We start from the raw sequence: 24941 nt of genomic DNA on the forward strand, positions 1-24941 counted from the left end.
AAAATAAAACAAAAAAAAACATTAAAAAACTAATAATAAAGAAAGTTATAACAAATAGTTAGTCCAAAATCACAAAATAATCGTAAAGTAAATTAAATTCAAAAATTCATAAGAAATTTATCAAAAGTGAAGAAATGTGTCTGATGTTTTATCTCTTTTGAACTCCAGTTACTAAAAACAAAGCATAACCTCAAATTTGCACTGCTGATAAATATAAATATATTCCATATTTTTAGGGCTTATATGCTATAAGTATTTACTATTCCGCGAGATATGCAATATATTTAATGGGACATATGTATGAATATATAACTAAAAACCCATCACCAAAAGCATTCGAGTTAAAGAGAATGTCCCAGTTTCGGTGTGGCTTAAGCTTGCGGCTGAGCTCACAAGCGCGTTCGTGTGTTTGTGCGCGCAATTACGAATATTTGCATACACACACTGCGGTTAACTCCAATTATCAGTACGTCGCAGTAATCCTTTCACTTTTCGTAATGTATCCTCCGTCAGATAATAACAACAAATGCATATAGTAAATATGTATAATATAACCGTAGATGTTTGCATATATTTTTGCGCATACGAAATACGTGCATTTTACACTGTTAACACATAAACCCGCTTGCGAACTCGTTTGCCCGCTTTCCGCTAACCGCCACGTACCCACCCATTCCTCAGGCACGGGCACTTACATTGAATTATCATACGGATAACTCGCCACAATTGCGCCGCCATGGAAATTGGCTGATAAGACAAACGGCTTGCTGAGCACCCAGTTAATGATGGCCGCCGTCTCCGGTTGACGTCGGTGCGAGCGCAATTGGGTGACTTGTTGATTTTCCAGGCGATCGGGAAAGTCGCGATTCAAATCGATGCCAGCTGCGTTGGTGCGACCAACATAATTCGGAAGTGATTCACAATTACCTTCCTGGAAATACAAGTGGCGCAATAAGATATATATAACAGATGTAATATATGCGCAACAACAACAAGGATATCTGTTTTTGCTAAGTAAAGAAATGACATAAGAGTAATCGATAATAGCTGAAAATAGAATAAAAAATATTCACATGGGAAAGTGCAAAATTGATAAGGCCAAGAGAGCAAAAAACGCGCATTACAACGCGTTGAACAGCAACATATGTCAAACAAAACACACAGACTTATTTACACATATGTAAGTGAGTAAGTTAAGCGGCTAAAGCCATGATGTGGGTGTCAATTACGCGCAGTTACCGACGAAAGCTGTTACAATATCTGGGTTGAGAAGGTATTTTATTTATATTTGATTTATTTTACCAGTTTTTGCCATATGGCAACTTTATCCAGCTACCGCACATACACACATATGGCGTGGAGTGGATTTGGATATTAAATACCGACCAACATAGACGACAAATGCTCCAAAATGTAATATAACAAAAAATTATATTTTTTTCTCAAATGTTAAACGCCATGTGCTTGTGGTGCCAGCTATTGTAAGAAGCCCAATCGCAGAGCTTGCGGTGTACTGCTTGTACTTGACCTTTCCAAGTATCTACATTAGTGCTTGTTATTCAAAGCAATTGGTCGCTCAGGGGGTTTCAGCATAAATTGGCATGCAATGCAGGAAACCGCGGAATGCGAGCGCACAAATGGCTTGTGTAATGTGAGCGCAATAAAATCACATGTATACATAATTTAGTTAGACGATTAAAATAATATAAAATAAACATATAAGATACATAAAAACTTATATTTAAATAATATATATAAGCTGTCTCTTATACACATCTAGATGTGTATAAGAGACAGCTTATATATATTATTTAAATATAAGTTTTTATGTATCTTATATGTTTATTTTATATTATTTTAATCGTCTAACTAAATTATGTATACATGTGATTNAATTAAATTAAATAATTTAAAATACAGAAAAAGAACAAAATGAAATAATAATAAAAAATATATGAGGATTGGTTATCTTTAAAGCTAATTGTGTTTGATCAATTAAATAAGAAAGAAAAAAAGAAGAAACTTCAGTTGCATCGAAGCTATAATACCATTCACAAATACAATCCTTGGATGAATTTGTTTCCGCACGTTCAGTTTGTATGGCAGTTATGTATATGCTATAGCGCTCCGATCTGAACAATTTTTTTCGTAGATTGCACTATTGCCTAAGGCAAGAACTCATCTCAAATTTCGTGACGATATCCCGTCAGTTGAAAAAGTTTCCCATACAAGCACCCCCTGCGCCGATCATTCTGTGCTAAATGCTATAGTGGTGCGATATCGGCGATTCAGACAATTGTGCAGCTTGTTTAGGAGAAAAGAACGTGTGGAAGATTTCAGATCGATATCTCGAAAACTGAGGGATTATTTCGCGTATGTACAAACGGRCGAACAGACAGACAGACTGACATGGCTAAATCGACTCAGCTCAACAAGCTGATAATTTATATTCATATGTGCATATATTTTTATAGCATCAATATCGCTTGCAAAATTAATATGTCATGGGTATAAAAAGCTACTGTTGCATAACTGATTTTTTTTTATATTTCTTGTGAGCAGAATTTAAAATCATCATCGCTTGCAAAATAAACCACTATCTCTTAATCTATGGAATATATGTATATATGCATAGATAATTGTATACACATATGTACATGCATATGTATTTAAGTGGCAACTTCGAAAAATTTGAAATTGTTAAAAGTCGCTCAACATATACGTACATATGTGTCGACACTTAATTGACATTTAGTACACCAGACAGACTGTAAATATTGCAGCACTTTTGTACGCCGCGCATGCGAAAAGACAAGCATTTGTTAAAAAAAATACAACAAAACAATAATAGCGCAAAAGTGCGTACAATTGTGACATAAAAAGGCAAAAACAGGCGGCTAACAGTAAATAGAAGTGGTAATAGTAAGCGCATGCTTACCTTTTTACAACACAAACAAATAATATTTGTGTTTCCATATATTTACGCAGCTAGAAAAATTAAAAAGAGGCAAGTGATTTTACTACCAAAACCGTCGCGTTTTGTTGGTGTGAAATAAAACGAAAAAATTTAATGTATAAGCAATATTAATAAATCAATAAAAATAAAAAATTTATTGGGTAGTCGAAAAAGACTTTTAGTATTTCTAATCAAATTTTAACTTATTTTTTATATTTATAATAATAAATAATAAACAGATATGTACCATTTTGGTCAACCACTTTTTGCCATTTTTCCATTAGAGACGTTATTCCATATTAAATCGCAATTTCGAAATTTTCAGAACGGAAGCGAGTGAACCATTGTTGTGCTATACGACCTGATATATCATTGTCTCCGCAAACTTCAAAAATTTCATTGGTAGCTTGCGCAGCATTCTTCCCTTTTTATATACAAAAATTTCAAAATATAGCGAATTTCTTCATTATTTTCACTCATTTTTGAACAGCTGCAATTTTTTTTCAACTTTCCCGCATTTACTCTTTTCAAATGTTAAATGAATCTTAAAATCTCACCTTTCTAACACTATATGCTATAACACAATATGATTGGTAGCACTCGAGTATACGAAAAAATGAAAAAACTTGTGTCGACAACCCAATATAAATTAATAAGAAATAAAAAATCAAAAAAAAAAAAATAATAATTAAATTAAAAACACCGTATCAAAAATCACTATTACCATAAGGCCAATGAGCGATATAAATACGTGACAATTAATAAAAATGTCAGCACTGATGTCCAGTAAATGCTTTATACACATACATATGTACATATCTTCATAAAATGTATCTACATATACATATTTACAAACTTATTTTTGTTCGAGTAGTATAAACAAACTAGTTTGTACAAATAGCTAAGCATGGAAATGAGTGCATATTTAAGCTGTACATTCAATACATGAAAAATATATCAATTGAGAAAAGTATTTACTACTTATGGTACGTATGTAACTGCATATAAGCGTACTTCGTCGCTAGAGGAAATAAGCATATTTAATGCTTGTTAATAATAATACAAATTTAAGCAAATATGCGCAAAAACACAATATGCAGGCATTCGTTTAAAAGTGAACAATTGCGTTCTTATAAAGGAGCCATGGTTGAAGGTGTCGGTGGCGTATGAGTAATCTTAGAGCAAACGCGTACAACATGGCGATTTTGGGTGTGTGTGTGTGTTGTGTATRCATGACAACGACATTTTTGAATAAAGTTCATTGATTTGTGAATGCTGCTAATATATTGTTAATTATTTTTTACTAGTTTCAAAAGTGGCAGAGAGCGAACAAATACTCAGATAAATGAAGAACAGACTTAATTTTGTGTATTCAGGCAAACATACAATTTTTAACGAATTTAAACGAAGTTTACGAAACGCTGTCTCAGCGAATAGAATGCGCGCAGAATGAGGATATTTATTTTGAATTTATTTTTGCTGCGGCAAATTGGCGCATTACGGACATTCTGCTCTAGTTACTTATGCGTATTTATATAGTATATGAAAAAAGCTGTTGTATGGAATGTTGTTTTAACAACAACAACAAAAAATATAAAACAACACTATCAACGGACGCTTAAACCCAAATATAAATTATAATGAGTTCAAAGCAGTAAATAATGGAACAAGCGATATGTTTGTAAATGCGACAAAAATAACAACAGCAACAGTAAAAAATTGCACTCTCAGAGTTGTCTTTGAAGGCGAGTAGAAGACGAAGGCGAATCGTTAAAACTTAATCGCTTTATATGAACGCACACACAAACAATATCTCAAAGTACAAAAGTTGCAGTCGCAGTCGCAGTCGGCGCCGTGTTATTGCAATGTTGCATTCAGGCGGCGGCGATGAGAAAAAAGCAACAGCAGTTGCAGCAATAAAATGAAGCTGCTTGTTATGCTCTTATTTCGCATGAATTTAGAGCAATAAAAACAAAGAAAAAAAACGGCAGCAGCAGCTGCAGCATAACAACAGCATTAACATCAGAAGTGAAAAAAAAATTAAAAATGGTTGTCTTGTAAACAAATGTACATACGTACATACTTATATACCAAATCATTGCGACTTTTATAATTGCAAAAAAAGGTATATATGTATAATATAAAAGTAAATAAAAATATATACAAAAAAGTATAAAAAAATATATAAAATAAAATAGAAGTATAGTAAATGAAAAAATAAAAAATATATGTAATGAACAGTGAATTCGTGGAGAAAGAGTGACACGCGAATTGCTGTTCATGGCTTTTTTCTAATTTTTTTAATTTTGCACTTTTTTGTTTTGTTTCATTTTTGCAACGTGAGAACGCGGCTGCAGCGTGATGCACTGTGATAACGAAATTTGATATGAACTCATAGAAAAATGCATTTCAACACTTTAGCACGCATTGTTTCATATGAATAGTTGAAAATAAAAATCATAGCAAAAAAATATTAAAAAAAACTTTAAGTTACTCTGCTTATATACGAAAATAATTTATATATTTTTATGAAGTTCGATTTTATTATTATTATTTTTTTTTAAATTATAAAAATTAATTTAGTTATTTTATATGTTTTTTATAACCTGACACGAAGTTTGTAACACCCAGAAGGAAGGGTCGAATACCCTATAAATTATGATAACATAATCTAAAGTATGATCGGTATGTCGAGCGGAGTCGATTTAGCCATGTCCATCGGTCTGTCCGTCTGTCTGTATATATACGAACTAGTCCGTCAGTTTTTAAGATATCCTTTTGAAATTTTGCAAATGTCATTTTCTCTTTAAGAAACTGCTCATTTCTCGGAACTGAAGATAGAGGACCACTACAACATATAGCTGCCATACAAACTGAACGATCGGAATCAAGTTCTTGTATGGAAAACTTTCGCATTTGACGTGGTATCTTCACGAAATTTGGATACTGCTTAAGGTAATTATATAATCTCCAAAAAAATTGTTCAACACGGATTACTATAGCATATAACTTCCATACAAACTGAACATATAGTTACTAACAGAAATGCACCTGTGAAAGGTATTTAGCTTCGGTTATAATCTTAAAATACATATGTACATGGTAGTCGAAAAAGTATTTTCGTATTTTCGACTACCCAATATATACATAAAATTATTATAATTAATATATATAAAAAAAAAATTTATATTTAACAGAAATATAAATCTAGTGAAAGACAAATAAAATACTAAAAATTACAATAAGCCTTAAGGTACATAAATATATGATAATTATTTGAAAAAAAAAAAATTTGAGTTCATAGTGTAAAAATCGAGTGGGCTATATAAAAAATAGGAACACTGTAAACTACAATAAGAAAACAAATGTCGAAGAAATGCAAATTTTAGCAAATAAAATGTACCAAGAAACACCCATCAGCTCACAAACAACACTTCTAACACTCTAGACACCCACGAATTGAACAAATTGCTAACTGCAAACAGGTGAAAACGTGGCATTAGATGTACTGACGTACACGGAGAGCCCACAAATTCACACATACATACATATGAAAACATCATAAATAACCGTTTGTTTGTGTGTATGATTATGCAAGTTATTCATGTTTACATGTGACAATAGAAGCCAACACGCCTGCTGATAGAGCAACAATAAAGACGAATAATAATACATTGAACTGCTGATGGGAATCGTTATATAATTAACGTTGACAATAACTTCAATTTTTATAAAATAACTGGAATAACGACAAAACCAAAAAAAAAAATGGCGACAGAAGCGTCAGCGAGAATATGGAAAAGCGATAGAAAAGAATAAGTGTTAATGGAAAAACTGTACATCCTATGTATGTATGTACATAATAGAAGCAAAAACTAACTGAAGCAGCAAACTAATTTTCCAATATGTTTCATTGGCGCATTCCTACTTAAAGAGCGTTTTTTCTGCACTAAAAATTAAATAAATATATTTTCTATTTTTCTATCAAATGAAAATATCAGCGCGTTCTCATTCGTCACACAACAGCGCCTACGTTGAATGGTAGTTATTTTGTTGTTATTTATTTTGTACGTTATTATTTTTAGTACTAACGTGCACAAGCCATTTTCTGTTGTCAAAATTGTGCGGTCGCTAACTAAGTACATAATATAATATATATGTATGTATTAGTGGCTAGGCGCAGAACTCCACTGTTGGCCTATATCGATTTTCCCCAAAATGACTTGCCAACTACATGTCTGCGTTCTGATGAAATATGTATTCAGTAAGCACAAGCTTGAAAAGTGTGTATATTTGCTCAGAGTGGGCTAAAAATGTATATAATATTTGAAAAACATGCAGATATGTATACGCTGGCAAACAGGTGTCAGAATGGCGTCGTCAAATCACTAATACATAACCATATGTAAATACAACCAAATGTAATATAAGCATGTATATGTATATATATGTGTGTGTATAGGTCGATAAGTTCGCTACCCTAAGGATTTTCGAGTTGTTTAGCAGAGAATACATACAAAAATTAAGTCAAAGCCGCATTGCTGGCACTTTTTGAGCGAATTTGTTGAAGCTAAATTTTGCATTTGGCAGTACTTAAGACACATAATAGGCATTTTGAAAAAAAACTTGAACTCTAGAAAAGACTTCTAGAAAAATGACGGGTTCAGTAAATTACAAATAAATCGTTAGTTGTATGTAGCAACGCATTCTTGACAATATTAGTCGTTTTGAAGACGGCAAAAAGAAGCTGTGCCTTATTGGCGTTATTGTTCTTATTTTCTCTTAAAAAAAACTTTAAAGTAACTTTAAAACTTTAGTAACTTTAAAACGTACTGTAATTAAAAAAATTTAAAAATTAAAAAAAATACCGCTGAACTGCTATAACTCGAACTTCTATAACTCGAGATTCTCCATAACTGGAACTCTTGCATTGCCAATAGAAGACAAATTTCATACAAATTCCTTCCAGAACTCGAAGTATTTTTGTGGAATATGGTGATTCGAGTTAGGGAAGTTGGACTGTGTTTTGACTTTGAAAACTCATAAATTAAATAGAAAACAAATTTGTTTGCCTAACTGCGCTACTCCTTTTAGCTTTTTAGCTAATTTAGTTGTTTTTCTACATGAAGCACAAAGTGTTAATGAGCTAAGAAAATTATTCTACCGTCAATCACCGACATATCTCGAAAACAACAACAAAAACACTTAAAAAGCGAATATTAATGTACTCGCACAATCGTATTCAAAGAAAGTAGAGCCGCAGCACTCAAAGTAGAGCAATTAGTATATTCCAGTGGGAAGTGTTAAATAGTAAAACAAATATATCCAACTACCTAAGTCATCGCAGCTTTAGAAATATCGGTGGTTTCACAAGCAAGAGAAATTCAAGAAAATCAAGAATTCACGACTTATTTATAGTTTGAAAATGAGGTTTAGCGGTAAAAGCAAAAAATGTATATATACCCGCAATTCGGGTTGTAGCTTTTTTTAGGTTAGCTGTCATTCGAAAAGCACAATTCTTAGAAAACATTTACATTTAGCAATAAAATTTAAGGTTACGATTGTTTTTGTAGCGACAAAGTTGAAGTAATGCGGAGGAGTACTGCCGAGCTGACAGTTCTTGGTCGGTTTCGTTCTGGTTAATTAATGTTTTTATACTTTTTTTAGCTTCTCATTCACAATTTACATATATATATTTTTGAAGTTATAAATATTTGCATCGATTATAATTATAAATTTATATTTGCACATTATAGCCTTGGTTGATACTTTTATTTCTTATACAGAAATTTGAATTTTTATTCCATTGTAATAGTAATTTATTTTATATATTTTTTCACCTTTAAATTTTTTGCTTTGATTATAATTATTAATTTATTAGAGAAATTATAAAAAAATACTCTTTGTATAACTGTTAATTTGACGTTTTGGAGAAATTTTTTATATTTTTTGTTTTAATAATAATTAGTTTTATATGTTTTCTATATCCTTAGTTATTCTTGCTTGGAGATGTTATTTTATAATTTATTTATATTATTATTGTTTCACACTTTAATTATTTTATTACTTTAGTTTCTTAAGATTTATATTTTTAATTAACATTTTTACTATTAAATTTATTTCTCTCCCGTCTCTCAAATACTCTATTATAACTTCCTTTTTAGCACCGTTATTTTTATAATCGTCAAGCGTCATTTCTGCATTTCCCTTTTGATTTAATGTGCTATTTCAAGGCACATTGAAACAAATACGGTTACTGCAACAAAAACTATATTCAACTTGGGAGTTATACGAGTGACGTGTTTGGAAATTAAATAACTTGTCCACGGAGCTGCACTCGAAATAAATAAGTTTTCTATAAAAGAAATCAGAAAACTAAACAGCGTTTTAAATAACACTTTATAGTCCATGCATAGCGTCGCCATTGCAAAAATAAATCAGTGAGTAACGCTTGCAGATGCAACGCTGCATTTTAAATACACCCATACACACGCACTTTTGTTGTTGTTTTTTTCTTTAAATATTTCAATATCCTAAACTTTTACTTCTGTATACTTCACCACACTTCACACTTATTCACCTGCGATCGCTCGTAGCCATCTGGATTCATTGTCGGCATCAAATATATGTCGGTGGTGTTGACCAGGTTCGCCACCTCCAAGTTCGTCTCATAGTTGTACAGCAGATATTGGGCCAAATAGATAAGCAGTTGGCGGCCAATTGTCTCATCGCCATGCATGTTGCCAATGTATTTGACCATGGGCGTGAGCGGTGTGCGTGGTTGCTGCACGTTCTTGCCGATCTGCAAGACCACCAAATTGCGGCCCTCTAGCGAACGGCCGATGGTCTCGACACGCGCATTCTCCGGGAATGTCTTGGCGAAGCGTGCAAACATGTCCTCGATTTCTCCCTGCGACTGATAGTAAGGCGATTGCAGGAAGGACTCGTCATCCTTAATGACAAATGCTTGCGTTAAGGCGGAGCACAGCAGCAAAGCTAATGTGAAGGTGAGAAACAGCTGTGGTTGTGGCTGGTGCTGCTGCTGCTGGCGACAGCGTGTGAACATCTTGACGTGAAATTGACAAGTGATGAGCGTTAGTTAAGTAGCTAGCTGGTGGCAGCTAGTGGCGTCTGTGCGAATTTTTTTGTCTTTTATATCAAATTCGTTATTACTGTCGCAGCGCGACGCAAGGTTGCACTGCTAGGGCTTTTCGGGCACGATGTGCCTTTCAGCGTTTCGTCGCTCTACGACGCAAACTGAAACGCGTAGGCGTCCAATGCCAAACGCGTGTGGGAGTTGTGTTGTGTGCGATGCAAATGGCTCTCTCTGAAGTTTGAGGATGTGTCTATTTTTAGTGGCTGCGTTGTTTTTCAATAGCTAGGCAGGACAATTTCTTTGCGTGCGCACAACCTTTTACTGAAATTCGTTTTTTTACTTTCAATTTTGAGTATTATATCAGTCCCTCTTACCGTTTCTCCCGCTGCAACCGCTAGTTTCCGAAAAGCAGTAGTTGTTATCAGCAAAGTGAAAATTTTTCGCACGACTTTACTTCTGTGCGGCTTTTGGCGTGAGAGCGTTCGCTTTGAAATTGCTGCTGTATAGGTGTTTCTCAGCCTGCAATACAGATTTTTTCAACTGCAGCCTTCAGCTTGCTTGCAGCTATGTAATTTTCATTTCTCAATTGTGTGACGTTACAGTTTTTCCTTTTCCAGTACTGCTGCACGATTTCCACTCAGTTACAATATTATTATTATCTTTTTCTTTGTTTATCAACCACCAACCAGACGGGGGGAAGAGCAACCAATTTTCTAGCGTCAACAAGCGTTTATTTGTTATATCACTGTATAGCTCGCCGCTAGATTTGCACAAACTGAATGAAAACCAACGACTCGCTGCTGATTTATGCCGTAAATCGTGTGAACTACTTGTCGGCGTCACCGACACGACTCAGCGGCGGCGGCAAAAGTCAACATCTTACAAATAGCGCTTCGTCAAATGACAGTGAGTGAGCGTGCGCTCTTCGTGTGCGATTTACTTAACCGGAGGTTTAAAAGCAGCTTTGCTCACTCCGTCGGTGCACTCTATGGCTGCAGAGTCTGTCCAGCGCCACACATAATAAACGCGCGGAGGCAAGGAAGAATGAAGTTGTGAGAGTATCAATGAGTCGCAATGCAGTTAGCTCTTCAACGGCCCAAGTCAACTCTTAAACGAATCTACGAACTTATCACATGATTATGTACATATATTCTTGCCACTAAGTGCTCAGCCAGAGCACATAAAACAATGTTAGTGTCAGCGCGTAATAATGAGATATTTTATTTATTCTGGTTTTGCTAAGTTTAAAGACGTCACGAATGTGGTTTAACGTAGTCGCTCAGTGCTCTCCTTGCACTCAGTTTTATTTAAGGTACTTTGGACAACGCTCTCACTCTCGCTGAACACAAGTTCTCATTATCTTCTAACCCCTCATACAAAAAACTCTCTGTTTACTTCGTTAACTCGCATAAACAAATATGTACCTATAACTGTTATTATCGAGGTGTCACTATTCATTGGTGTAGATGATTTTATACTTTTTAGTATATCTTAATTCTAACTTGTTCGATTACTGCATTTAGATCCTTGCTGATTTAAGGCAATATAAAATGTTAAATGATAGTTTTTTGTATTCTGAAACCTTGTAACATGATATAGCTTTTCAATTCGTAAGGGCTAACAAAATGTAGAATTCTAATCTTCATAATTTTCAATACAGTATACGAAGATGTTAAAATCACTTAATTTGTACTTAAGTTAACGTCTAAAAGCATCGGATTATGATAATTTAGCGTTAGAGCAATTTATGAATTGCCTGTGAAAAATTTAATGGACCGACCATTAACATCTGCTATTTTTTGCTGACACGAATTGAGATCGAACCATTTATAATAATGTGTGAAAAGATCATAGTCCAAGCACGGTGAAGCTCAACAAACGGTGGCAAAGCCGGGATTGACCCCTTATGCTGAGTGTTTTATGCGATTGGAAATAAATCATCCACTATGAGCTGCTCCAGTCTGGTTAAATGATTGATTCTACATTTTACTGTCAACAACTGAAGAGATTGAAGCATGCATTCGCAAAAAAATCCGACAGAACTGATCAACAGAAAGGGCTTCCATCTTCCATCAAGACAACCCAAGACCACACAGATCTTTGATAACTTGGCAAAAACTGGAAGAGCTTGACTGGGAAGATTTAATGCGTCCACCAAATAACCCTGACCTTGCACCGTCGGACTACCACTTGTTTCGGTCAATGCGGAACTTCCTTTATGAAATAAAGTTGGCTTCAAGAAAAACCTGTGAAAATTACTTGCCTCAATTTTTCGCGGTGAAACCAGAAAAGTTTTGCACTGAAGCGGGAAAAGGGCAAAAAGTGGTCGGCCAAAATGACAAAATACTTGGTTCATTAAAGTTCATTATAAACATAAAAAAAATAAGTTGAAGCTTGATTAGAAATGCGAAATGACTTTTTCGACTACCCAATGTTATACAGAACTTTCTATTAAGACACAAAACAGAAATAATCTTCATTTAAAAAAACTCTGAATTCATAAAATATTTCTAAAGAGATTATAATTGATCCATAAACACCAAGCAGTCACCAAAAACTATATTATCATTACTCCAGGAAGTATGGTTTTTTGCCTTCGCTTATCTTTACGATTTGCAATCATTCGATAAGCTAATGAGCTGATAAATAAATACTGAAATAGTGCTGAAAAAATGCTAATATTATTTCTAACGTCGTTTATAAATAAATAGAGATGTATGTATGTATATACAAATATAAGTACATTTTCTTATTAATTTGTTGAATCAACTATTTCTGATTATAAAATATGATTTCCAAAGTTTAAGTGGCAATAGTACTTTTACGTGGTTATCAAATAACTCAGGCTGATAAGGCTAATAGTGAAGAGAGAAAATAGTTAATTTCAACAAACTGCACTGCAAACAGAGTACCAAAGCGGAGCTTTAAGTCTATGGTGAAATTGAGAAATCGGGAGCAAACAAATTGAACGTTGAGAGAGTAGAGCAACTACGTCGAAGGCTCACTCACTCAAAACGAGAACCTAAAGAGAATCCCTTTTTGAAAGCTCACTCGAGAGCAAACACTTCCCGGCAATAGCAGCAATGACGTCGTCGGTAAATTGGATAAAATATTATATGATATGAGAGGATTCAGAGTATATTTGTGCTTAAGTTTTTTTATAATACCCAGTACTTTGGGCCACGTTAAGCGCTTGTGTAAACAAACTATTAACTAGGTTTAGTTCTAGCAGTATACAAATACAAATGTATATAATATATGTATGTACCTACATATGTATGTATGTAAATAAATTGCGATTATTTGAGCGCCGCAAAAGCACTTAAGCTTGTGAAAGGATTAACGGTTATGCTGATGGAATTAAGCTAAGCATTAGCGATTTAGCACTCGTATGGACATGCGATGTACAATTTAAAATATACAAAATCAGACACAAACAGGTGTTAGAGCTGTGACTTTCAGAAATTACCTGTCAATCAAAGCCAAACAGCTGATTGGTGATTGCAAGACGAAGTGTATTAAAAATTTGCTGGAGATTTTTTTTGGGTTATTAGAACACGTGTATGTGTAAGTACACTTCCTAGACGAATAACTGAAATATCGACCAGTAAAACGAGTTTAAGCCAAATAAACATACAAAGATATGGGCACAGCTGTATTGACTAAATTTGAAAAAGTAAAAAAGTGCACATTCGTGTATACTGCTACACACTACAATTGGCCAATAATAGCCTTGTGATACGTTGAGTGAAAATAAAAAATACCAATAATGCAGAAAACGAATGTAAAACACTAGCACATTATCCAAATTAGAGCTAGATTTCCCATTTGAGTCAAATGACGTGGCTTCAAGTGGCAAATTAGACAGGCTGTCTACTACTCTACCAGCCGGTCGGGCACTCGATCGTTTTGTTGGCCACATTATGCTTTGCAGACGGACTGGGCTGGGCAGCGCTTGTTTGGCTGTTGGCAGTCACATAAGCATATTTGCACTCGTGATCGTGCCACTTTTGTTGGCTCATAACCAGCTTGTGATGTTGCACGATCTGTGCCAATTCAAGGCAGCTTCGCTCAAGCATTGAAACTCTGCATAATTAAGGCATTGAAAAAAGTGTGTGTTGTAGAAAAGGGGGATAGATAGGCTATAAACCTATTGAAAATTTCAAACGTATGCGGCGCAAATGAAGTAATAGGTCCATAAGTGGGGATGGAAGGTTTTTGATAAAATAGTTTTGTTGTAAATATAAAACCTAAAAACCACAAGAAAAATTAATTCATGAAAAGAAAATGTATTTGTATGCGCGGATAGCAAATAAATATTGAATTTTTCATAAGACCTTTTCAACATATACATACTTATACATTACTATGAAGTATTTGTATAATCTCTTCTTTGATTGTGACGCGTTACAAGTTTAAAAATAGCATGAGGCTACTTATAGCCATATACGCACAGTATTAATATGTATGTATGTACGTATTGATATCGGGGAAGTTCGGGCAAGCAAATAACTGCTGATACGTATGTATAGTATATTGCAACATTTTTGCGTCGTATATGATGCCTTGCTATACTGCCACAGTGATTGAGACTCGAACATTTACATCCTTTCCACAAAAGTCAGCGACGCCAATAGATCTGAATCTGGTCTTAATGGTATCTGAATAAATTCATGAATGAACCAGGCAATAGTAAATATTACTATTTACAAAGCGACAAAAGTACACGGTAAATAATGAAGTGAAAGGACACAAGAATATGCGCCTGAGTGCTTTATTTACATCAGCAACAATTTATAGGTAACTGCCGACAATATTTATTGTAGAGATAAAATGACTATAGCTCGAAACTAATAGAATACATGTATATTTACATACATATAATACAGTTATTATACCCTGAACAGGATATATTAAGTTTGTCACAAAGTTTGTAAAAGCCAGAAGGAACCCCTATAAATATACATACATATATGTATATGTAACGGAGCTCAGTTGAATTCTGTATGACTGTATGTACCGCAATTTCTGGGATCGCGACCTGAAATTTCATACCAGTTGATTCCGAAGCTGCTTATTTGTCAGAATTGCCGAATGGGATCGGTAAATCTGCGACAGAGACGTTTGATGTGATCAAGCAGGCTTAGCCAGATGTTGCCAAGTTTTACTTGGAAGTTCTCAAGAGACTCAAACGAAGGGTCAATACGGTCCCATACCACATCGCAACCGATTGAAAGTTACACCATGACAACGCCCCGGTCACACCGCCTTTCTTGTGAACAGGTACCTAACCAAGGCCAGCATCACAACGCATCCGCAGCCGCCCCATAGCCCAGATGTAACCCACCTTATTGTTTATTATTATTAATTGATTTATTTTTAACCTTTTTGTGTTTGAGTTGCTTACAAAATATAAAAAAATTACAATCGATTAATATTAATGATGATCTCTGCTCAGTATATTCAAAATGGCAGACAAGAGTTCTTTTTGGTTTTGTGACTTGCTAACTACCRGGTCTCAAATTTGAGGCAATATTTTGAGGCTAAAGCTAGAGACCTTTTAGTGAATAGTAACTAGTCACAAATTGAGATTTTACCACAAAATGTCTCAAATAGAGATTAGAGACTGCTTATAGAATCCCGCTATTAATCATAAAAGTGTGGATGTTAAGCCGAAATCAAAAAAAATCGGCATGATTCAGAGTATGCAATCGTTTTTTCAACAACTCGCTGGGTGTGTAATGTACACATCTCTAACATATTACGGTAGTTTAAATTAAATTTTTACCAGGTATTTCTTATAACAAGTTCACAAGAATGATAGAGATATTTAATAGACAGTTTCTATCATTCTTGCTAGTACATATTGTAAGACTGCTGTTTTCTGGCTAATTTGGTTTTACGCAATAGAATAAAACATATACATACATATATATTTATTTACTGGAAAGAAAAGCGTAACACCGGTTTAATGTAGCCGTCTGGTGAGACATAATTACTGCGGGAGTAAGTGAGCGTTGGCGGAATAGAATATAGGACGAGATATTTTTGCATCATAGTTAAAGAGATTCTCTTTCAAAAGAAAAATTAATTTTCAACAATTCGCTCAATTCGATAAATTTGCGCCAGAAGTGATTGTATAGCAGTAAAATTACAACCGAAATTGCTTTAGCATGACTCAAATGCTACTCAGTGAAACACAATAGGGGGCTTTTTTAAATGCAGATAGCTGAGAAAGTGAAAGGCAGTGTTTATGAAAAAAAAAAAAAACAAAGAAATATGAAAATATCACGCAAATTATTCGAAATATTAAAATGTTATGAAGAAAGTAAACGACGAAAAGACGGAAACAGTAACACTATACTGTATAAATAAATAAAAGAAACGAAGATATTCAGTTTGCAAAGTGGAATTTAGATATTTGTATGCATACCGAAAGATAATAACTTGGCATCATACAACCGGAAAGTCTTAATTAAAAAAAAACCTTTCGTATCTTAAATAAACTAATTGACACAGGGAGATCAAACTTCGCACGAAAATAAAAAAAGGTGTAGCAAGCTCAGAAAAAATATTTAGCGATTTGATTTACGCGACTAACGCAAAATATTCACGTGAAAACATATAAATGAAAAGAAAATGCAAACAAAGGGTGTTTGTAAGAATTGAGAAGCGTCAACAAGAAACCGTAAAGGTGCGAATGAATCGCCAGCAGCAGAAAGCAGAGCTGAAGATATCAATAATAATAATAAATAAATACTGAAGAATATACATACATATGTATGTACATATATGTATAGAATATGTATGTCCAAAGCGCTGTGTGCCGGCAACAGCGGATGCCGGATGCTTGAGGCTACGCATCTAGTTTTTCCGATTATTATTGCATGAAGATGATTCAGAGCCAAATAAAATCACAGAGGTATACGTAGTCTATAAACAAGCAATAAATATGCTACAAGAGTAAATAAAAGCGAAATTATCAAAAAAGAAATTGGCAAAGTCTCGTTACCGGCAAACAAACATTGAACTTAGTGGTCGCCTACCACAGTTGAAGTGTTAAAAATGGGATTTTTTTGTTTGTAGTCTTAGCACAAAGTCATTTTGTAAGTGATGATAAAATGCATGCACACCCAATGGGGCGCATACTAAGCTGATGTTGGCATGTCTTCGTTGCAATTATGTACAGTTCATTCCACTATCGAGAGGTAGCGGCACGTGACATATTTCCAGCAGCAACATACTTGATGTTTATGGGTATGTACATACATATGTACATACGTGTTGTCGACATGCATGAGAGTGATTGTTGTCAGTCACAGTTTCCGCCGTTTTTGTTTTTTCTCAATTATTTCATACATTGTTTACGGGTTTTGTTTTTTTTTTAACTCATTGTAGGTATGTATGTATATATGTAAGTACATCAGCATGTACCGATGTACTATGTAAGCATGTAGTGAATTTTGTTATCGGAACGACTTCTCTGTTTTTACACGGCAGTCATTAAAGGTTGCTATACAAAAAAGATAACACTTCACACTGGCGACTTGACATGATTCAACTGCGCTGAACTCTCATATAGTGGAAATATAATATATGGTATTTACATATGCACAAATACACAAACAACTTAAGTGATCATGTGGAAAATAATAAAAAAAAACCCAGAAACATCAATTTATTTCGACTCAGCCTAGCTTATCGCAAGCGTTTGTTTATATATTTCTATACATAGGTATATTCTTCTTAAAATGAGTATGTGTGTGGATGCAAATTCTCGCTAATACTGAGAACTCGTTTTAAGATTGTTCACCGTAGTACTTGACATATTTTTTAGCGACTTTCAAAAGCTTAGAATTGTCATAAATGTAAAATAACAATATTATTATGAAGTAGGAATTGGAGTAGATGAATAAAAAACATACATATATACAAACATAGAATAATAATATGCAATCAATTAGTAATCAAAATAATATTAAGAAAATGTGTGTCTGATAAAAAAATTTCTTTCGTTTCGCTATGCTAATTCGTACTGGAAAGCGCACCTTAGCACACATGCATATTTCTCCATAAAGCTCATTTTTGTAGCAATTTTATTGATTCGGGTAAATAGGTTTAAAATATGTGTCATAAATTAATTTTTATGAAAAAGGAAAGTAAAAAAAGATAGAAAACAAGAAAGACGAAAGAAAGTTAAAAATGTATTAACAATTTAACATTAGTTCAAAAGCTTGCAAAATTACGCCAATTAAAAAGTTGATATGAAATCATCAGTAAAAATGTTTAGTAAGTATTGTGACACATACTACATATAATACATACGCATATACAACTATGTTATGCATACATATGTATATGAACATAAAACGCTTTTGAAAATTACTTCATTTTGATAAATTATTAAAATAACTTTATTATTGGGGCTGGAAATTGTTTGAAAGCATTTAATAGCGCTGTGTTAGCATTTTTTGTTGCCAGGCAACATGTTGCTAGGCGCAAATATTCAATGTACATACAAAACAGTTGTTGACAGAATTAAAGATGTGTTTAACCAAAATAATTCTGAGAAAACCCACATATGCCTTTTTATATGTTTTTTTATAAAACATCTGTTTTTGGGTTTCCCTGCATGGCTGCAAAATTGATAGACGTTAAATAAGATATATAAATCTTTCGGATTTAATATATGCACATTACTGCATGTAAAATCATTAAAACGAACATACATATTTTTGAACCCATAAAATACATCATTGTAGGCTATTGTTTTTTTCTCTGGTGAAAGTAACATTTCGCACAATTATAAAAGTTTCACTTACCTTTGCTGCCGCAAAACCATCTGGATTACAACTGGGTAATAGATGAATTTCTGTTGTATTCAACAATTGTTGCACCTCCGGCACATTTGCGTAATTCAATGTCAAATATTGTGCCAGAAACAAAACCATTTGTCTGCCGAGTGTCTCATCGCCATGTAGATTTGCCGTGACTTTAATCAATGGACGCAGCAAATCAACATTTTTGCCATTTTCACTGCGTGCAGTCAACGCAAGCGCATGCATTTGACGTCCTTTCACCGTTTTGCCAATGGAATACTTTGTAGCTAAGTGTGGAAAGAGATCTTGCAGTTTTCCGAAAAGTGCGCTGATTTCACCATTATCTAGATAATGTGGCGGAGGATGCGTAATAAATGATTCGTCTTCCACAATTGCCACAGGTGGTGATGCAGATTTCGGCGTAGCGGCAACAGCGATGTCGGCGACAGCAGCAGTAGAGTTACCATTTGCACCAATGACTTTTGGTATGCTGGTCATTATTACGATAAAACTAATAAAGCTGGCGCACGTAGCATGCGCAGGCGTAAGTGATATCACACGCATTGTTGTTAAGCAACTCAATTTAAATTAATTTATTTAAATTTGCAACGACACCGCACAATTACTCGCTGCACTTAGCACACACGCACACTACCACACACTTTGGAAACAATGAAAATTTTTTACTGAACTTCGCTACCGAAGCACCTATTTTATTTTTTACTTTTTCCTACTAAGGCAAAATCACTATAAATCATTTAAATATTATAAAATATTTAAGCACAGCGAATCTTGCGCATTTGTAACTACCGCTAGCATCCAATTTGCTGACGTTGAATTATTTTTCTGCTGCTTCGCGTTTCTTTGTCTGCGCTGCGCGCAAATGCAGATCCTTCAAGTTCTTTCCCACGCTTGTTTTTAAAAACACTTTTATTCTCTCACTGGACTATAACTATTCACACTGTGGATATACCTTTTTATATAACATTTAACTTTCTTATAATATTATAAACATTTTATGAAATTTGTGAATGAATAGCACAAAATTCTCAAATTACACAGAAATCCGAAACAAACTACGTGAACGAAACCAAACGGAATAAACTGAACTACTCAACAGCAAATGACAGTAGTAGCAGTGCCAGATTAACACACACAAATAAAGCTGAGAGAACGATAGTGCTAGATAATTTGCTCCCATAACCGAATACACCCACCGACTAACTTATTATGGAAATGTTAAATTTTATTAATTTATTTACAATAACATTTTAAAATACAACAATTTAGTTAAAGCAATTATTTTTGCGATCATCAATATATTTCAGAAGCTCACTGCAGATAACGTGCATAATATTAGATATGTATATTCTCTGGTAAACATTTTCTGATGTTTACTCGACACCTACAATCGTTCTAAACACATAGTTTTTATGTTTAAATCATAAAATTATTATTTTCTAAAAAAATTTCGTTACATTAAAAAATTTTTGTAAATTTATTATTTATTATATTATTCACTTCCCTCTAAAAAAATTGAAATACGACACCCTGTTCTCCAACCATCTTTGTTTTCATTCTGTCTTTCGTTCATTTGTCAAAAACATTCGGAAAATTTTCTGGTTTTCATTCGTCATTGCGAAAATTTTACCTTCGTGAGAAACATCTATAATTGCGTCAATTGCTCTTAAAATCGAATTATAGCCAAATATTTGTGACAAGCCTTTCAACAGCATATAAAGTGCCAGTAAACGTATTTAAATGTTTGTTGAAGACAATTTTCCTGTATTTGCAGCAGTCGCCCTAGCAGCGGTTATTCGCAGCAGTGGCGAAGAATTTTAAGTATCAAAAGGCAAATAGTGCGATAAGGAAGTGGAAGTGGTGCTAAGAAAACGTATATTATCATTTTGAAAGAAGCTAGAAGCTTGTGTGTTTGTTTGTTTACATACGTGACCTCAGCCGCAAAGCGAAAACCCAGAGTAAAGTTGGAAAATACCATAGTCTTCATCTACGTTAAAACTATTTTACCCGTACCCAATAAAGTATCTTCATTATGCCACAATCACGTGCTGCCGCGGCAGAAGCTGCGGCCACTGGTAGTGCCCCACAACCACTCGTTAAAATTGGCCATTATTTGCTAGGCGCAACGCTCGGCACTGGCACCTTTGGTAAGGTGAAAATTGGTGAGCATCAGATGACGCACCATAAGGTAGCGGTCAAGATATTAAATCGACAGAAGATTAAAAGTCTCGACGTTGTCGGTAAAATTCGTAGAGAGATACAGAATTTGAAACTCTTCCGGCATCCTCACATCATTAAGCTTTATCAGGTATATATACATTCATTATACTCTAAATTAGACTTTCACCAAGGTCAACAAGAGTGATTATTATTTCATTTTGCGTCACCTTGATATATTTAAAAGACTTCCATTTATTTCACTTTCATAGGTCATATCCACGCCTACTGATATTTTTATGATTATGGAATACGTGAGCGGTGGTGAACTCTTCGATTACATTGTTAAACATGGCAAACTGCAGGAACATGAAGCACGTCGTTTTTTTCAGCAGATAATATCCGGTGTAGATTATTGTCATCGCCATATGGTTGTACATCGCGATTTGAAGCCAGAAAATTTGTTGCTCGATCACAATTTACATGTAAAGATCGCAGACTTCGGTTTGTCCAACATGATGTTAGATGGCGAGTTCTTGCGTACTTCATGTGGCTCGCCCAACTATGCCGCACCTGAGGTAATATCTGGAAAACTTTATGCTGGTCCAGAAGTAGATATATGGTCATGTGGCGTCATTCTTTATGCACTACTATGTGGCACGCTACCATTCGATGACGAACATGTTCCAACGCTCTTCCGAAAAATCAAATCTGGTATTTTTCCCATACCAGAATACCTGAATAAGCAGGTGGTCAATTTAGTGTGCCAGATGCTACAAGTAGATCCACTCAAACGCGCTACCATGGAAGAGATTAAGAAGCATGAATGGTTCCAAAAGGAACTACCTTCGTATCTTTTCCCGTCGTCGATTGAGCAAGATTCGAATGTAATTGACACTGTCGCCGTTGCCGAAGTTTGTGGGAAATTTGGCGTTAAAGAGGCGGAAGTGCACAATGCATTGCTCAGTGGCGATCCACACGATCAATTGGCTATCGCTTATCATTTAATTATCGACAACAAACGTTTCGCTGACGAAGCAGCAAAGACGGAAATCAACAATTTTTTCGTAGCTGGTTCCCCACCGCCTGCCGCCCACTCACCCAGTGAGCGCGCTGAACCAGTTGGACCAACTGCCGTAACCACTGCCGGTGGCAACACCTCGGGCACGTCAACTCCGGGCGGACCAAACAGCGCTATGCGTCCTCATCCTGAACGAATTGCACCGATGCGTGAACGTCAATTGGCCATGTCTGTGCAGGCATCGGGCGGCGGTGCCTTCCCTGAAAAAGCAGCACGTGGCACACCCATCAAACGTGCCAAATGGCATTTAGGTATTAGATCGCAAAGTAAACCTAACGACATCATGCAAGAAGTGTATCGTGCCATGAAAGCTCTAGACTATGAGTGGAAGATCATCAATCCATATCATGTGCGTGTGCGTCGTCAAAACCTCAAGACAGGCAAATACTCGAAGATGTCTTTGCAACTATATCAAGTGGATTCCAAGAGTTACTTGCTGGATTTTAAGTCTTTAACCAACGAAGAGGTTGAGCAAGGCGATGACGTTATACTGGAAAGTTTGACACCACCACCGCTGAGTGTACAGGGTGCAATGCCGCAACAGCCTACAGGTCACCATACAATGGAATTTTTCGAGATGTGCGCCGCTTTAATTATACAATTAGCTCGTTAGATGATAAAAACGGCCTTTTTCGTTGAATATATTACACAACTTTTATTTAGAGTATAATTGGGCTCGCGGGATTTGTATTTCTTTAGTTGCATATATCGTTTGATGGTCAGCTAACTGGAATTTCGAGTAATAAAGATTTTTCGTATATTAATTGTTATAGTTATATATCGCTAACGCTTTTATTAAAAATAAAACTATTGAAACGTTTCAAAAGGCGTTTATGTTGCAAACCAGATAAAATTAATGAGTCATGTCTTCTACAGTAACAATTTCATTTCGTATTCCTCTATAGTATGCATTGTGAAGAGTAGGAGAATTTAAGCGTTTTCAAAATTGCACAGAAGGGCTGAATAAATTTAATTAAGAATCAAAATATTTACAGAAATTGTCAGTTTGTGAGTCGGGTATAATATTGCCACATCTTATTTGTTTATATTTTATATGTTAATATCGCACATTATTATAAAATCGTATTACGTACGTCAAAATATTTAAGAGAAAATACAATGTGTAAATAAAAACTTACATACGAAATACACAAATAATCTTCCATCTCGTTGTTTGCCACTTATCCAGCACGCTTGAAATATAAGTGAAAGTAACTTTTTGAGACATCGTGTCTTATTTATCCTTCGCACTCCCGGCAGCTTCGTCGGCTTGTTTTTTCTTGCGTTTCAACTTGTTGATTAAACTTTCTATACTATTTGCATCCACTAGTCCAATAAATTTATCAACCACGACGCCGTTACGGAATGCTAGTACAGCAGGCACGGCTTTTACTTCGAAGGTCTCCACTAATTCAGAATTTGTATCCACATCTATGGTAGCCAAGTCGATCTCTTCAGAATCATCTAACAGTTCGCTCATTTTTGGTGTAAGTATTTTGCATGGATCACACCATTCTGCATGAAAATTGACAACAACTGGATTGTCATTGTTTATCACCTGTAATAAAACACCTTGATTGCATAATTGTTCAGTTGTGTGCATATTTAAATTTTCCACTAACCTTTTGATCAAATTCGTAGTGGTCCTTGACATCGACTTTACGGTTATAAGAGTGGTTTTGCGATATGAACTTCTGAAGTACCGTACTGACCCCCGAAACTACATGTTGGCAATTACTTTGTGTGATACCTGCCAAGCCAGCAACTATGCGCGGCGTAATGCCTTGTCCAGCAAATTTTAACATCTCCGGCTTATTTTTTCTTTAACTGAAAGTAATCAAGTGAAAAATAATTCTTTAAAGCCAAGGAGTGATAAAGCGTGCTTTCACTAGCTCTCCAAGTAAATACCAATAATAGCAGAATAGTCGATGACGTGCTAATGAAGTGTGCAAAAACAAATACCGACAAACTACGTGCCTGCAGTTGAAATGACGCTTTGGCTTAGTCAGATAAGTTTGTATCTGTATTTCTCTATAGCGTGGAGTATGCAAAATTTTTTGCTTACCTGTTGCTTACAAATATATGCAATGTTCAATAGAAGTTCAGCTCTAGATACATAAAAATTATATTTTTAATAGAATTCTACTTCGCAACAGTTTTCGCTCAGCTGTTAAGTGACGTCAAGGAATGATTGTTTTTTGCAAACGATGCAAAATATAGCGTATATTCACAACTAAATATATTTACGAAAATTTCTTTGTTATTTTTAGCATATTGTTGTAGAATATGCAAAAGAATTAATCGGATCGAAATTGTGGAAAATAAGATTACACTGAAAATTATTAGTAAATAGGAAACGTCAAATGTAGGAAAACATAAAGAATAAACGGGAAACTTTCAACATTTCTTAAACAGCTCAGCTGATAGTGCTGCCGTATTCGTTCGGCGAACTTTTTGCAAAATCCTCTAGTGTTTTTCAAACTGTTGATTGGAATATCAGAGAACGTAAATTACGATAAACGATCTCTGAAAAAGGAAACTGATGACAGTGATTTCCGCTAGCGATATGAAGGAAGACAAACGCTTATTTTGAACTTTTAGGCGGGAAAATATTATTAAAAGAAATAAAATTTCTTAAGTGAATATGGACAACATGTAATATCTATATTGTGATAAGCGGGCAATTTATTAAATTGATTTGTTTCAAACTAACAGAGTTTCAACGCATAAACATACCTTTTGTGGCTACATTTACAAAATATATATATATATATATGGAGACAGAACAGTCTCTCCAACGCCGTTTGAAGT

General features: G+C 34.7%; 3 protein-coding genes across 7 annotated transcripts in view; 1 reads left to right on the forward strand and 2 right to left on the reverse strand.

Moving 5' to 3' along the window:
• The window catches only part of LOC108965091 (carboxypeptidase D), a 28490-nt gene extending 8520 nt beyond the window's left edge, over positions 1 to 19970 (reverse strand). The window contains exons 1-3 of one of the 3 annotated variants that reach the window (XM_018927279.1): positions 10427 to 10884; positions 9537 to 10367; positions 696 to 931 (exon numbers count right to left, since the gene is read on the reverse strand). In XM_018927279.1, the coding sequence (XP_018782824.1) occupies positions 696 to 931; positions 9537 to 10022 (722 nt within the window). In that variant the 5' untranslated portion in view covers positions 10023 to 10367; positions 10427 to 10884. Of the gene's footprint in view, positions 1 to 695; positions 932 to 9536; positions 10374 to 10426; positions 10885 to 18874 lie in introns of those variants that run through there. The other 2 variants (XM_018927278.1, XM_018927277.1) reach the window with 2 other exon arrangements.
• A 472-nt stretch (positions 19971 to 20442) lies between these two features.
• LOC108965099 (5'-AMP-activated protein kinase catalytic subunit alpha-2) lies at positions 20443 to 22950 on the forward strand. The gene is made up of 2 exons (XM_018927290.1): positions 20443 to 21200; positions 21322 to 22950. The coding sequence occupies exons 1-2, from the start codon at positions 20925 to 20927 to the stop codon at positions 22741 to 22743; spliced, it is 1698 nt and encodes a 565-aa protein (XP_018782835.1). The 5' UTR covers positions 20443 to 20924; the 3' UTR covers positions 22744 to 22950.
• Positions 22951 to 23118: 168 nt separating this feature from the next.
• Positions 23119 to 24493, reverse strand: LOC108965100 (thioredoxin, mitochondrial). 3 transcript variants are annotated; one of them, XM_018927291.1, is made up of 3 exons: positions 24196 to 24493; positions 23753 to 23957; positions 23119 to 23688 (listed from the first exon to the last, which is right to left on the reverse strand). In XM_018927291.1, the coding sequence occupies exons 2-3, from the start codon at positions 23933 to 23935 to the stop codon at positions 23365 to 23367; spliced, it is 507 nt and encodes a 168-aa protein (XP_018782836.1). In that variant the 5' UTR covers positions 23936 to 23957; positions 24196 to 24493; the 3' UTR covers positions 23119 to 23364. The 3 variants fall into 3 exon arrangements, with proteins under 3 accessions (XP_018782836.1, XP_018782837.1, XP_018782838.1); XM_018927292.1 differs by lacking the exon at positions 24196 to 24493 and adding an exon at positions 24039 to 24130; XM_018927293.1 differs by lacking the exon at positions 24196 to 24493 and adding an exon at positions 24039 to 24130 and having other exon boundaries at positions 23753 to 23984.
• Positions 24494 to 24941: the final 448 nt, after the last annotated feature.

The sequence above is a fragment of the Bactrocera latifrons genome, unplaced genomic scaffold, assembly GCF_001853355.1.
Source record: "Bactrocera latifrons isolate USDA-ARS-PBARC rearing strain unplaced genomic scaffold, ASM185335v1 scaffold_133, whole genome shotgun sequence".
Classification (NCBI taxonomy): domain Eukaryota; kingdom Metazoa; phylum Arthropoda; class Insecta; order Diptera; family Tephritidae; genus Bactrocera; species Bactrocera latifrons.

Bases quoted from the DNA above. Each gene is read 5' to 3' on its own strand.
- LOC108965099 (XM_018927290.1), top strand. From the start codon at position 20,925: ATGCCACAATCACGTGCTGCCGCGGCAGAAGCTGCGGCCACTGGTAGT. The intron at 21,201-21,321 runs GTATATATACAT...TCACTTTCATAG, and splicing joins ACATCATTAAGCTTTATCAG to GTCATATCCACGCCTACTGA.
- LOC108965100 (XM_018927291.1), bottom strand. From the start codon at position 23,935: ATGTTAAAATTTGCTGGACAAGGCATTACGCCGCGCATAGTTGCTGGC. The intron at 23,689-23,752 runs GTTAGTGGAAAA...GTTTTATTACAG, and splicing joins ACTACGAATTTGATCAAAAG to GTGATAAACAATGACAATCC.